This window comes from Camponotus floridanus, unplaced genomic scaffold, assembly GCF_003227725.1.
Source record: "Camponotus floridanus strain SB8 unplaced genomic scaffold, Cflo_v7.5 scaffold70, whole genome shotgun sequence".
Taxonomy (NCBI): domain Eukaryota; kingdom Metazoa; phylum Arthropoda; class Insecta; order Hymenoptera; family Formicidae; genus Camponotus; species Camponotus floridanus.
Genome location: NW_020229839.1, coordinates 221,851 through 238,343, shown reverse-complemented (window position 1 = coordinate 238,343; position 16,493 = coordinate 221,851). Strand labels below are relative to the sequence as shown.

Below are 16,493 nucleotides of genomic sequence, written 5' to 3'. Positions count from 1 at the left end.
AAGAAATATAAAACTGTTTCATACCTGATTTATTATAACAAAAAGAGTAATATAATGGAATGTGGAAGCTTGATAAAGAATTCCAGACAACATTAAATATATTATTATTTCCGTCAATTGCAACGGATTTGATATATAATTAAATAATCCGCCGAATGGTATTTTGTGTTCTTTAGTTACAACATCGCCATATTGATTCTTACGTAATCCCGCAAGAATAAAATTACTTTTAAGTTGTATATATGTCGACCATAAGAATATAAATGCACATATCAGTTGTGCGGTTGTTAATTTGTGTAAGGACAGATCCGTATGTGAACCTGATAAGAAGGAAATTAGATATATAAATTATAAATTATATAAAAAATAGTGTATCTAGTAATATATTTAGAATATATATTTATAATAGTAACATATTTATAAATTATCAGATTAATATACCTTTTTCTCTAACAAATCCTTCAGATTCCCCAATTAGAGATAACAATGTTGTTAAATAATGTAAACATGTAAGTATATAATGGAATATATTTATTTTTTGATCGCTAAATACACAGACATAATTCATTTCATATATTCTTTTCCAAATATGTATAGAAAACACGAAAATAGCCAGAATTGCAGTTTCTACTGGTACTAAAATGATAATTATATATATACATATATGTATACATACACGTATATATATATATATATATATATATATATATATATATATAAGTATAATTATATAATTTGTTATAAATTCTTAGATAATTCAAATTCAATATACCTAAAATTTTTCTTGATATTCCTAATAATGTATCCAATAACGAAAGTATAATTTCCGGAGCATTTTCATCATAAAAATATTTGTTTAATGCAAAATAAAATAAAAATATCAATATTGGTCCAGCAATAATATAATAATGTCCGAACCACCTAAAAATTCCAAAGAATTGAACTTAGCGATATTATCAAAATGCACGTTAAAGTAGAAAAAGCGTTTTTAAATTTACGGTAAATAAATAATTTAATATTTACGGTAAATTATATTATTAAAATATATATTAAAATATATATTTTTATTATTTGACTTATCATAATTAATAATTAAGAAAGATTAATAATTAAGAACGATCAATCAAGATGATTAAAGCGTAGGTCGTGTTGTGTCGATACACAATAATTCAAATGTTTTTAAAAATTTAATTCTTGAAACTTAATGGTGTGTGTAGAATATTTTCTTTAATTCGAAAGGACATAATATGAAAAATAATCTCAGATTATATATGTATGTGTGTGTGTTTGTATGAAGAAAGAAATGGGAGAGGGAAAGAAAGAAAGAGAGAAAGAGAAAAATTTCAGAATTGAAGAAAATATGTTATGTACATAAATTTCAAGAAATAATTGTTTTGAAAAAAAAATATTATGCATCGTTAATTCTAGTTTATATTAGTTGCTAATTATTATTTAATATTCAAAGAATTACATATTATGAATTAATTTTTAACTTACTTTTTAGGCATTTCAAGTTTTGCTAATATAGCGTGATGATTTTTCGAGCTACACCTCCCATAACGAAACCCACGAGATATAAACGTAGGTAAATAGGGTTCCATATAATTAATTAATATGCTTATCAATCCAATAGAAGTTGATTCAAAAATTAGAACATAGTACACTATATTTATGTCCATTTGATTTATTATGCTGATCATGTTAATATGCAAATGTGAGTATGATGATCCTGTAAAAAAAAATTATAAATTTAATATAATTTTCGGTATATCCTTATTTTGAGTATTATTGTCATACGATACAATATCTCATTTTTTACAAAATCTTTAAATTATCATATTATTTTTTTCTGGCATATATCTAATATATGTATAGATTGTAAATGTATAGATTGTAAATCATTTTAAAATTTTAATTTTAATATTTAAATTTAAGCACAAAATAATATTCTTAATTCATCCAATGTATGTAATCTATAAAAAACACACATATATTATACAAATCAAATATACAATTAGAATACTGCTTTCTGAAAGTTGAAACACACAGATAATTGATAAAAAACAGATGATAGAGTTTTTCTGTTTTGTTCATCGCAATAATTTATTCTTGTCCTTAAAAGTAAATGAATGGAAACTGCAAGGTAGCGGTAACAACAGTATTATGACAGACATATTATGATCATAACAAACATTCTTCGATTTTATTATGAAACTAACAATGCTACAGTAGTCAACTTTCTATTAACCTCGTCGTAAGAACGCAGATTACGCGTTCGTTGATTCAGCAAACAATATTGTGAACCAATATTTCGATTAAGTTAGATAGTATCACCATGACAGCTAAACTATCAATATCTCGTTAAATTATTAATTTACATAATTTAAAGAACAGATAATATATGATATATACGTAACTGATGTCAATTTTAATAACAATATTTTAAGAAATGTATTGTAAATGTGTTTTTCTTCGCGATTGTCTGTTTTATGATTAAGGTCTTGTCATATAAAAGTCTCTAAGCTGTTTTTCTAAAAAAAAAATTGTGTACTTGTGTGTTTATAGAAAGTATACAAAATATTCTTTATATTTGTCTAATATCTTATAGATGATATCCATAAGTGTTCTTTCCATAAGTATTCTTTCATCTTGACTTTGACACATAGGATTTTTTAAGACAAAGAATAATTTTTTATGAAGAATTTTATTTACAGTTTTTAAATTACTGATTTTATTTTTAATTAGTTAGAGAGAAATCAAAGTTTACATTTTTCGATACAGTAGCGAAAATAGTAGCGATTACTTTCGCTCTTTGATCCTTTGTGTATTTACCGGAAAAGTGGAGCTGTCAAAGTATGTAGGTAAAATGCGTCCCACTGCTAGGAACTTGAGGCATTTAATCACGTATGTAGTTCAACATCTTCTCGTTTCTCCTCGGTCCTAATGATGGGGATCGTCGTGGAAAGGAGGATAGCGTGCATATATAATATCGCGTAACATCTTCGCCATATCGTGTGCATGACATTGCTGAAGCGGACATCGTCAGTGGAAGCACGGCTAACACGCAAAGATGCAAGGGAACATAAGGATTTCGTCGTTAAAAGAGATTTGGATGAGCATCATTTTGTCTCTTTCTTGTCCGCGTTTGGACGAGAAATATAACATTAGGTAAGCCTTCGTATTTTTTACCTATCCAAAAATCTATCCTAGAGTCGCTTTTCGCGCCTGTTGATCGTGATACGGATTTTACGAGTCAGCGATCGTAATTGAACGAGCGTAACACGTGTGAAAGCTAACGAGTTAAAAGGATGTGGTCGAGTGATCAAGTTCGAATGGATTTGAGTCAGTGGGTTCCTCAATTATATGCACGCAGATATACCACTTCATCGTCAGGAATGAACATACAAAAAGGTAACAACGTTGATTAGCGACTTTCATTTTTATTGTACTAGGACAGGGATGAATCTCTTTATACCGATATATATATGATTTCTCATTGATGCCGTAGATATTTTAAATGATTTCTATTGATATTAATCATGATAGATAATGTAAATGCTCAATGATTAAACGTAAAATATATAATATTTTGCAGAAAATTTAATTTAGAATATAATCTTGTATTCGATCCAATCCTTGTAACAGAAATCAACAAGATATAAAAATGTAAAATGCAAAAAACGAGACAGAAAGTAGTTTTTACAAAACTTGGAAAATATATTTTTCATTAGAAATTTATATATATGAATATATATACATATATAATTTTTTACATAAAAAATATTTTACATCATATATACGAGTATAAATGCGTGAATTAGATGAACTGTCGATTGAATTGCTTCGGCAAATAATTATTTACAATGCGCATTTATTTTTGATATTCAATTAACCGTGTATGCAGCAATATCTACACAGAAGATATCGCTATTATGCGATACTAGGCATATCCAGTTGACAACAATTTTTAAATTGCAACATTTCTCTTTACTTTATTATTTGCTAGAAAGTAACTGATTGCTGACCTTACGCAGACAAAACATCAGTTTGTTGGTAAACTGATTAGATAACTATACTATGATGAATTTACGTGAATTGTAGTTTCTCCTTATATAGAAAGTCTTTGTGACAGTTAATCCAATGTTCCACTTTTCACGCAATAATAGTATAAAATATGCTTCAATAAAAATTTATAATTGTTTTTACAAATATCTAATTTAAAGCAAATATCTAATTGAAGAGCGAATATTAGAGAGAATATTATCACTTAAATAATTCATCAACTATACTCCATATCGTACGATTAGTTTGATACCGCTACTGAAATAGTTCATTAATCATTTTGCACATTTCTATTTTGTACGCATGATATAGAAAACAAAAATAAAAATTTGTATAAGATTCTTGGTTTTTTATTACATATTATAATTTTATGATTTTTTTGTTCTCTAATTTTTTTAATTAGAAATTTTTTTTTTCATAATATTACTTGATAGATAAATATAAAATAAATACATACATACATACATGTGTGCATGTAAATATATAAATTTTATGAATAAATATATTTAATAAATAAATTGTATAAATTAATAGAAATAATAATTACATAATTATAATAATTATTGCTAACTATTACTAATTAATTATAATTATTACTAACATCTTTTTTAAATTGTGTAGATCAATAAATTAATTGTAAGTAGAATCTTAAGAATTTCTAAAATCCTTTTTTACTAAAAATGTGGGGCACATATTGAGTTACATATACATTTATTAATACAGGAATAAAATATATTCGGACAATAGATCAGATATAAAAACCCAAACTATAAAATATTTTTAGAGGATCATAGCCATGAGTTTTTCTTGGAAGAATTTTAGTCTTCATATAAACTCTATTAATAAATACTTATATAATTTCATCGACAGACATTTTGACATTTTATTAATAAACCAATAAAAATTAAAATAATGCTTTATAATCAAAATAATAATAATTAAAATCAAATCAATAATTATAATCAAAATAATAATAATTTTCAAAATTATGATTATATCATGACATCTTGAGTATATATATTTTTTATATCTTAATCTTTTTTAAAATTACACTCAAAAAGATTTGTATTTTGATAAATTAATATTAGTCTTTTAATAATTAAATATATTTTTAACTATGAAACTTTATATACATTCTTCAATGAATGTATGTTTTGGATTAAATTATTTTCGAAAAAGTAAATGTATAGATTTTATTTATTATTTGTACGATCAATGAGAAATTGGATTACACTTGAATATGATAGCTAATCGCTTATCAAATATATCACTTAGATAAGAACGGTCAAATAACAAGTCTGAGATATTGTAGGAAGGATTTTAAGATATCGGAACTATTTAAAAAAATTGTTATTGAGATATGAAGATAAATCTCTCAATTCAACACACATAACAATTTCAGAAAAAAAAATATATATATAAAATTTTTTAATTTATTATAATTAAAATTAATTGCTAATATAATTCATAATTATATAAGACCTGCTATGACAAACACTTTAAAATTTAAAATTAGCATAATTTTAAGAAAATTGTTACCTTTCTAAAAATTAATCTACGATGAAATTATTTATATTTATTTATAAAAACATTGTACGTGTATTGGGTACAAAAATATATCCAATTGCACATGTTTGAGATGCATTAATAAAAAATTAATTATAACATTACATGCCTATGATAAATAAATCTTATTAAAAATTATGTCGAACAATGATCATGGAATATGAATGATGAAAACTTACCTAAATAAAAATCATAATGCATTGTGCTCATCCGTGAGATCCTTAATGTTTATTTTTTTCGCTTTAATAAATCAGTTATATCACAGTATTCTGTGATAACAATGTTCCGGAAAAAGAACATGGCTGTGTGCATGCAACAGAAAAAAGGCTAATCATGCGCAGACAAGGCTAACTCATTGTGCTCCACGTGATAAGAGAATTTTTTTCGAATCATTTAATCATTTTGTAATTTGCCCAATCTATGATTTTTATTAGTGTAACGAACAAGATTTGCAGTAGAAATTGAATTCGCTGATAATGCTAATCACAAATATAGCTTCTTGATACACAGAGTAGAAGAATATTCTTGTTTTGAAAATATCTTTAGTTTCAATATGGAAATTTTGAAATGAGATTATATAGCGTTAACTGAAAAAAACTTGCTTGAACCATTTTATATAGAACTATTTTATAATAAACTATTTTATGTAGTTCAATCAAGAAAAATATATTCTCATATATACGCAATATATTTTTTCTTCAATTAATACAATATAATCTTATTCAAGCTTTTCATGTTAAAATTAAAGATATTTTCAAAACAAGAATATTTTTTTCTCTGTGTAGCTTCATGATTATCTGCTAGTATTTACGATATATTCTGTTCAAATCTTTTTATTTGATTATTCGATACAGATAAAGAGTGAGTTATCGGCTACTATTCACTTGTGCGGTTATTACAATGGTCAACCGATATAATCTACGCGTAGTTGGAGACAAACGTTAGTTCGCCTGCGATATGTGTACATCTCGCAATCTGATCGCTCTCTCTAAAAATTCGTTCGTAAAAAGTGACATAGAATATCAAATATAGCGTGATTTTAATTATATTTTTGTTGCTAAGAGAATGATATATGTGCATATGTCAGATATCTTTAAAAATTTACCAGAGTTCAGAGTTTAAAGGTCAGTACTTTCTCATCACCATAATGATAAGACAACCCTTTGAAAAAAAATTGATAGCATATATGCATACATACACAAAAACACGTTATTCATAATCTTTCGCGTAGATAGAGAATTATATTCGTAAAAGTAATAATTTGTACAATAATTTAATACTTATTTTTCAGAGAGACACGGTTCGTATAATATAATTTGAAACGATAAATTCGCGAATTCGGCAATACATTGGGAGGAATGTCGTCAATCTTTACATTATTATTGTATTATGCGATTATACGCGTAAGTCTTTCGATAAGATAACAAAAAATCGTGGCGTTATTCAGAAGCTCTCGATTAGTTTGAGGGAAAAATTGAAGACTCAACTCGGAATCGATTAGTCGCTCCAGTTTTGTCGCATTTTTACATTTCAGTGCACTCATCTCGCGTTGCCCATTCAGTATGAAGTCGACTCTAATGATTGGAGGAGCGGGTATTTCGTTGTTCAAAGCCTATTACCGCGCCCGGATGTTCGCAACTAACGCTTTGATAGCCCCCTCCTGGAATTAATACAGAGATGTTGGATCCGACACGCTATATGCATCGTACTGCTTGTGTCGATGTGACATCGCGATGTGTCGCGAAGCTTGCACGCTCAATTTAGATTAATGATGAAGACACTCGTGAAAAGTACGTTCTCCGTCGTGTATTTTTGCAATCAAATTCGAACTTTCCGACTGGATGCTATAAATCAGAAATTGTTCACAAATTTGGAAAATATATTAAAATAATTAAATAAATTTTGCACTGACAAAGTCGAAACATATCTTAGTTGAAATTATAAAATGTTATATTAAAGAAGAATGTAATTATTTTGAAGTTAGAATTAGAGCGTTTTAAATTATATTGCTTTTATTTCTGATATTACTTTTTGATTTATGCTAATCAATCGTATCTACAGTTGCATTAAAATGATGTAAAATAAAATAATAATCAACAAAATTGAATTCTTAACTTTGTATGCGACGCGTAATGTACTAAGTAACTAGATGTCCAAACATTTGTCGCATGAATTTCTTGGTTTATCAAAATTATCGTACATATATGGTGTAACAGAAATGATTAAACGGATCCACGCACAGTTAGCTAAATTGTCCTGTCGTCGGTTAATGCCGCGTAGAGAGACGATCTTGCGTCGTCTATTACATTAACGTTTAGCGTAGGCGAGAATTTTATTCGCGGTGTTCTTGGACGAGATAGAAATTCGCGCCGCGAATTCGTAAAGTAAACTTTTTAGAGACGACCACAAATTTATTCATCTGTCAGTTCAACAAGCGTTCGCCGCGATAAATTTCGTTCTGCGATCGGATAACAATTGTATTCTCGAGCAGGTATACGGATTTAGGACCTAGAGCGCTGAGAGACGACAAACACGACCGCGACCACGAAATGCAGATTATCTGGCGAATTGACAGTGATTAATAGCCCTTGCACACCTATGGAGATTAATTTTGTGGAAGTTTTATTGGTGGACACAAACGCCGCGTTCTTGTGTGAGGCAATCTACAACTGATGAAAAACTTGTAACGGTCGGATACATCCTGAGTATTGGAGTCATCGAGTTCAACAGTTAAAGAACCATGGAGACACCTAAGCGTTTCATGTTCTGATATCGTTTTGTCCATTCGCTGACCACAGTTCAGTCGGGTGCCTGCTCCTTCGACGATTTATCCGCGGTGAGGCACATCGTCGTGAATTTTGTTCAGTTTAAAAAATAATTCGCTGTGCATTTATTCGTGAAGATTGCAACGATTACGTTTAATTAATTTTTCACTATATGTATGCGATACTTGCTAAAAAAAGATCGTGTTAAATATTATTCAAGTTGCAAAGTTTTGCTGTTAAAAGCAGCAATATGTGTATTAAGTGATAGCGCGTTTTTACGTGGATGTATATAAGTGACAACGTTAAATGATAAATTATCTATAACTTTATACATCTAGTTCTTTTTTACTAAATATAATCAAAACATTTTTTTAAAATTCTAATATTAAAATAAGCAATACTTCGAATAATATCAAATAAAAAAGCATATATATATATATATATATATATATATATATGTGTGTGTGTGTGTATAGTATTGTTTTATATATCTTAATATTAAAATTTTAAGAAAAAAATATTTCGATTATATTTAGTAAAAAAGAATTAGATATAAAATTGTAAATAATTTCTAATGGTGTGCAAGAACTATTAATCATTGTCAATTTGCCAGATAATTTGCATTTCCGTATTTATTGTTTCAGCGCTCTATGCTAAATCCGTATATCTGCTTATATAACAGAAAATTAAAATAAAAAAACTTTTTAGTTAAAAAATTTTTGACTAAATAAAAGTTTTTTATATTAATTTATATATATATATATATATATATATATATATATATACATATATATTATATATATATTTTAAATATTGCAATCATACAATTTATTTATAAAAAAGAATCTTTATTCGCAATGTAATTTAATGATTTAAACTAATTGCATTCACTAATACGCTCTTATGAAACGCGATAGAGTTAACAGTTCATGTTTTGTCTTCTTAAATATTTATAAAAATTTGTAGATTGTCTTACGATGTATTGCCTGAGAAAAATCTCACAATACATAATCTGACCTCATTAAATTTTTTTATATGTATATATCAATATTATAAAAGTGCACTTTGATTATTTTTCTCTTAATTAGCGATGAAAGCAAATGTTTGAATTGAGCACTTACTTTATTTAATTTACTTATTCAATCATGCTAATTTTCTTTCGTATGTAAGCTATTATTTACATAAAAAAAACCAAATGTAATTTAAAATAAATAATCAAATATATTCTACATATCAGGACCTAAATTCATTTTCATTTATTCGGAGAAACACGTAAGTTATTTTTGCGAATAAAAAGATGATTGCATTTTTTACTCACAAGTCTTATAGTCTTTTAAATAAACACACTTTTGAAGTTTTCAAAAAGAATCATAGCTTCATCAAAAAGAAATCATTTTTTCTACAGGTTTTTGAAACAAATTCTGTAAATAAATTTGCGAGATCGAATGCAGTTGTAGATAATACAGAACATTCGGTCGTTATATAGTGATATCGTGCGATCGTGAAATATAACAGTTCTTCATATATTGTTGTGATATATCGTCAGAGAATAGAAACGTTCACCACTGACTTTGCAAGCAGGGTCATGGCTGTGAAAGAGTGGTTCAGAAGGCTGCAACCGGTGCAGCTATACCTGGTGCTGTTTTTTACCACAGCTTTTTTCTTAATCGAGATCATCGCTAGTCACGTGACGCATTCGCTGACATTGCTCCTCAATGCATATCACATGCTGTGCAACATTGTGGCACTTGTCGGCTGTATCGCTTCGATAAAGGTAAATACGAAAATTCGCAAATCATTCAAAAATCTCGCTTATGAAATGACAATGATGTAATTAAGCTTTTGATCTACTCCGTGCCCATCGCGATTTCGAATGATACTTCTTCATATAATCATTATTTTCATAAATATTTTAGAAGTTAAAGGAAGAGGAACTCCTTTTCTCTCTCTCTTAACTTTTTTAACTTTTTTTTTATAGAATAAATTATATAACTTCCTATCTTATAAATAACATAATAATATTCAACGTGCAAAAGTAGATATAAGCGATCTTTTATTTTTCAGATATTTTCGAAGAAAAATACGAGAAAATCTAGAGCTAAAAAATTTCATTGCGCAAAAAATTTCGCGTAACTTTTATAAATGCGACAAATTTATAATGACACTTCATCTTTTGAATTTAGCAAACGCAACATATATGATTGTTCTTGATATAAAGATATATAAGATCTTGAAATTATTATCGAATAACATATCTTCATAATATAAATTTATAATTACGCATAATTGCATTGTTTTCAGTATAGCTATCGAGAAAGGTATAGCAACAATAGTAATTGCAGTTCAGTGGGAAATTCGTCCATTTGCATTAACGGGGAGGAACAGGGTTCTGTCACATCTTTATCAACCAAAACAAAGGTATACTCAAAGATACAAAAAATCAAGGTTAAAGCTTGGAATCTTTTCAATTTTCTAATTCTAATAAAAATTTTGTATATAAAATTCTAAAATCATTGTATGAAAAAAAATATCTTTTGCTTCCTAAAAATAAAATCTTATGTTAAGAAACTTATGTCAAAACTTTCATGCATGATGCAATAAAGTACTTTCATGATGTATAAAATACCTTTTTTAGAATATAAACACTATCGTTATTATTCTTTTTGAAATTATATGGTAAGAAAACTAATAATACTATAACAACAGAATTTTGCTTATTTTATTCGCATTTATTGTAAGATAAAATTTATGATAAAAATTTGAAATAAATTTTAAAAGAATCTCTTAAATAAGATTGATATAAAAAAGAAATTTCAATATATATTATTTTTAGTAAAAATTTTAGAAAGCATAAATAACTTTATAAACTCTCATAAATAATAATTATTTAAAAATTTTGAACATCCTGTCAAAAATAAAATTTTTATTTAAAGCATACTGCAGATTTGATAAGCACTTGTTAATAATTGAAATGTGAAAAATTTACTTTACAGGAATCATGGTCGGACAGAAGAATGAAAAACACGTTTGGATGGGCCAGAATCGACATCGTCACGATGCTTGTCTGCTGCGTTTTTTTAGCATCTTTTTGTTTCTCTTTACTAATGGAGGCATTGCAGACATTGGTGCACATCGATCACTTGGATGAAATGCATCATCCATTACCCGTGTTGTGCATAGGCGCTTCCGGAATACTTTTGAATGTTTTATGTTACATTTTAATTGGGGGATTCACGTTCAATCAAGGAATTTTCGTGCATGTCACTGAAAAAGGAGATATAATACTTTGCAGGTGAGTCTTGATAGCAATTCAAATTACAAACAATCAAAGAAATGCATGATAATTCGCACTCATAGTTGACCATTCTTTAAATCTTTACAAGCACTTTAATATATATGTATATATGTTCTTTCACAAATTAAACATTCAAAATATATAGTTCTCGAAATATATTTCATTGTACATATTTATTTAATAATAGAATACCAGAATTTGTTATATTTCAATAGAAGTCGATTTCATATATATATACAAATAACGAAAAAATCCATATTGTCACAAATTATTTGATAATTTAGGAATGTGAATTCGCAAGAAACAAAGGAAGGCGAGCAACAGTTGTCGGCACAGACTAGACGAAGTCCACTAGCAATACCAAAAAACCAAGGCTTTAGAGAAATATGTCGGGATGTTCTTGGATGCGTTTTCGTCATATTAGTATCAATTTTAGTTTATTTCAACGATTCCGATGTGGCTAAATACATCGATCCGGTCTTTGCTATTATTTCCTCAATTTCACTGTTTGTCCTTTGCTATCCATATAGTGAGTATAATTCTTTTAATATATAAATTTAGAATAATAAAGTAATATAAAATGTGATACTTATAAGTATAAAAGAACTTTTTGTAATTGATTTAAACTTTAGTTGATTAAATCTTTTTATTGTGACTAATATATTAATTCTTGAAAATAATCAATTTCTTCTCATTATCTGTTTTTATAGTGAAAGAATCAGGTTTAATTCTACTTCAAACAATTCCGAATCATATAAACATCGATTCTCTCAAAAGAGAATTGTTAGAAGCTTTTCCGGGTATCGTGAATGTCCATGATTTACACGTATGGCAATTAGCAGGAGAAAAAATCATTTCTACAGCACATATCATATTTTTAGATCCAACGGTAAGGTAAATCAAACATAAGTTAAACTAATTTATAAAATAAGTTACATTTGATAAGTTACATTTGATAGAAATTACTTAATAATTTTTAAAGAAGAAAATTTTTATTTGATATGTTTAATTGAAAACATTTCCTCATTTTTTTCATTAGGTTTATGCTAGTATTACGGATCAAGTCACCACCTTTTTTGTCGAAATGGGCATTACGCAAGTTACTATACAGCCAGAATTTTATAAAGTACGCAGAATATATTAATATATTTTATCTTTTTATTTTTTAAATCTCTTTATCGAATAATGATATGTATTATCAGATGAAACCGAATATGGAAAAAACTGATTGCCTAATTCGTTGTCATGGAGAACACTGCAGTTCCTCCCAATGTTGCTCGCGAGAGAACTTCTTGGATGATGCGTGCAAATCGGAGAAGGATAATGTGGTCAGTAGAAAGTACGACAAAAAAGAGATAATACCAACCACATGTGCAATTAGTTTAGAGAAATTTACTAATTACACGGAAGAAGCTGTAGTAAGGACTGTTAGGAGCGATTCAAGAGCAGACAAATCTGAACACGATCTGATGAACGAAAACACATCTCGCTTGAACAGCGAGCAGACATCGTAATATTGATATGTAACTCCTGTGCGATGATTATAAACGATTGGATATCTACAAGTACCGGACATCTGCAACTATTGATAACAAGCATGTGGACTGCAGCATCGTATCTTAACTCTAGAATATAATATATCTGTATCTTCTTTATGACGAGAACGACATAGCACGTTCTAGCTAACTTTGTTTCTTATAATTTTCATAGAAATGACACATATCAGAACATATATTTTTTTATCTCTGACACTAAAAATTATATAATCGCGGCAAAAAATTTTACTATCTTTGATTAATATAAAAAAATTATAATAAGTAAGATAAACAAAAACTAACTATAAAAAATTATGGATACTTCATAACTTATATAACATCATTTTTATTTGATTTCACAAATAATAATTTTGTTTAGGTTTTTTACGTGACATTATTTTGCTTAAAACATACAATTCTGCTCATCACATTGAATATCGCGATATTTTGAAGTTACAATTCAGGATTTTACAAAAAAAAATATAAACAAAAATTTATTAATTTTTACTACAAATAGTACAATAATCAAATATTTCCTATCCTTTTGACACCATCAAGAAATTAGAGAGATATCAATTTTTTTCTTTTAGAAGCCATATTTTTATTAATACTATAATCTTATTAATATTTTATTTTGGAAAAAATATCATTAGAATATAAATATTACCCAAACTTAAACAAAACTTAAACAACACAAATTGAAACAAAAAAGACTTACAAGAATGTTTAAATTGCATCCTATTTTTTACCATAGAAAAAGAATTTTATTCTAATGTAATATTTAAAAATAATACATTATAAAATATCAATATTATATTTGGCAGTTAAAAATATCAAGATTAAATACGAGCCGTGATATGTACGTACACATTTTTAACAAGAAGACTGCAAGCTAGTATTAAGTACAAAATGTACATATAATATCAAAATAGATAATCAAATGACTAGAAATTTCAAATTTGGGTAGTATATGTGTTAGTTATCAAATAAACAGTATACTAATTTCAATACATATATATATATATATATATATATATATATACATAGTTTATAACAAGTTCATAATTTCTTTCAGTACAATGTTCCTTAAAATGAATGTCGTATAATATGCGTCATTCAATCGTATACTATCTATATATCGTATATTAATGATATTTTATCACTCATAAATATATATATATATTTCTTGTATGTATATTTCTTCCAGATATAATAATAAAATATATAAAATGTGTTTTTTATTTTAAAATGAAGATTAAAAATAATTATAATGAAAATTTCTTAAATAATAATTATAATGAAAATTCTTTTTAAATACAAATGTTATAAAACATTAATCAATAAGTATGTATTTATGAGCGATATAATATGTCGAAAATAGAAATTAAAATAATTATAATAATAGTTCAATAATTAATTTAAGTATTAATAATAAATTAACTCTTGTTTTTATAAATGTAAAATTCTTATTTTTTAATAAATAAATATGTAAATATATAAATAAGTATATAAATATATATAATCTTTTCTCATCTTTACCGACTATTATTAGATAAAGTGTCATATTAAATCGAGATTTTAATCTTAATTATAATATACAATAAAAACATCTTAAAGATACTACAATTTTTTAATTTTATATGAATATTTATTTTATCAAATTTCCAAATAAAACTCTCTTATAAGATATATTAATATCATGAAGTGACGCTAAGCAAAGTAAAAACTGCATATATAAATTAATTTTAAAGAGTTATATCCATAAAAAAATGAGTATAACTTGATGAACTATGATATTAACAGAAATGTACATATATTAACAAAGACGATATTAACAAGACGAAAACAAAACTTTGGAGATAATATATGTCACTGATAAAGCAGTTCCTACGCGATAAGTGTGGGCGTTAATGATCAAAAATCTGTTGCTGCCCATAGCAACGGGGTCTACAGCACCCTATCTTAAGTTTAGGGTCGCTGTTCTGACAGATAATAATTTAACTCGTTGTCCATCAAATTGACATATGTCGAATATAATGCATTATGAAAAAATGAAAAAAATTTATTTTAAATTGAAAAAAATTTGCTATATTTCAAACTTTTATGTAATAATTTATAGTTGATTTTTATACCTTTACGAAAATATTTTGATTAATGGTTGTAAAGAAATTTTGCCTATCTTTTCATGATTCATAATAACGAATTTAATATACATTTTATTTTAATATGCTAAATAAAAAATATTATCATTACCCTCTTATACATTTTTAATGTAATTTTTATATGTGATATCATGTGATATCATATTTATTATATTTATCAATTAATTGTCACATTTAATTCTGATGTAGCTTTTAAATTTTTTTTTAATGATTATTATATTATACTGTTAAATTGTTGATGATTATTATATTCCTAATTTTTTAATTCAAAATACCAATTTTGTATCCCAAAAAATTTTAGATTTTTTTCTTTCGTTCTAGAATCGGCATCCTTTATATCTTAATATATTTCTAATTTTCTATTCCAAAATATCAATTATATTTTTTTTAATTTTAATTATTTTAAGGAAATGATGTTTTGTACAAAGACACTTTATTTCATCAGAGAGAGTCCTTTACGAGAATATTCGGCTGCACAGAGAAAAATGCAAAAAGACTGTCTAGAGATATGATACATAAGCGGAAACTGCGGTTTATAATCCGCACTTTATTATATTTAGGGAGATTATTGTAAACTCTGATGTTTTGAGAAATAGAGAAATATCTCGAAGATTTACCATAAGGAAACTTATTAATAGATATTATCATATACTATCATATATTATCATATATTATTATACAATACAAATATTATCATACCTAAACCTAACTTGTTAGTATTATATTATCTTGAAATTTGAATAATATTCATTTTCTATCTATACTCTATCGTTATGGTCATTTCTTACATTAAATTTAAAATAATTACAAAATAAAATTACATTAAAAATCATCTCAATTTGAATTTTTTTATTAAAATAAAGATTGTGTACTAAAAAGTATGTATTAAGGTAATTAATTGATAGACTAACGCCATCAATATATAGCGTTCATAAACTGCAACACATGTACCAGACAATTAACAATGATCTACCGATGATCAATTATATAGCCTTTGTAATAATTTAAAAAGTTTTACAGATATTAACAATATATCTCTTAAACTGATCATCTAAACTGATTATTGAACCTATTGTTGAAATGCTATATCGATTTATTTCTTGCTGTA

At 26.5% G+C, this 16,493-nt stretch overlaps 2 protein-coding genes across 14 annotated transcripts in view; one reads left to right on the top strand and one right to left on the bottom strand.

Annotated features, from left to right (window-relative positions):
• LOC105257284 overlaps positions 1–16,493 on the bottom strand; it is a 37,593-nt gene that overhangs the window by 196 nt on the left and 20,904 nt on the right. Inside the window, exons 11-14 of the mRNA XM_025413891.1 lie at positions 1,498–1,729; positions 773–921; positions 442–636; positions 25–320 (exon numbers count right to left, since the gene is read on the bottom strand). Coding sequence (XP_025269676.1) covers positions 25–320; positions 442–636; positions 773–921; positions 1,498–1,729 — 872 coding nt within the window. The remainder of the gene's footprint in view (positions 1–24; positions 321–441; positions 637–772; positions 922–1,497; positions 1,730–16,493) is intronic.
• On the top strand, positions 3,070–13,456 carry LOC105257285 (zinc transporter 1). Of its 13 annotated transcripts, none has more exons than XM_011267809.3 (9): positions 7,087–7,418; positions 8,120–8,464; positions 9,975–10,167; positions 10,695–10,811; positions 11,387–11,685; positions 11,973–12,217; positions 12,399–12,577; positions 12,728–12,814; positions 12,891–13,456. In XM_011267809.3, exons 3-9 carry the CDS (start codon positions 9,979–9,981, stop codon positions 13,200–13,202), a joined length of 1,428 nt encoding a protein of 475 aa, XP_011266111.1. In that variant the 5' UTR covers positions 7,087–7,418; positions 8,120–8,464; positions 9,975–9,978; the 3' UTR covers positions 13,203–13,456. The 13 variants fall into 13 exon arrangements, with proteins under 13 accessions (XP_025269677.1, XP_025269681.1, XP_011266114.1 ...); XM_020029364.2 differs by having other exon boundaries at positions 9,940–10,167; XM_020029363.2 differs by having other exon boundaries at positions 9,799–10,167.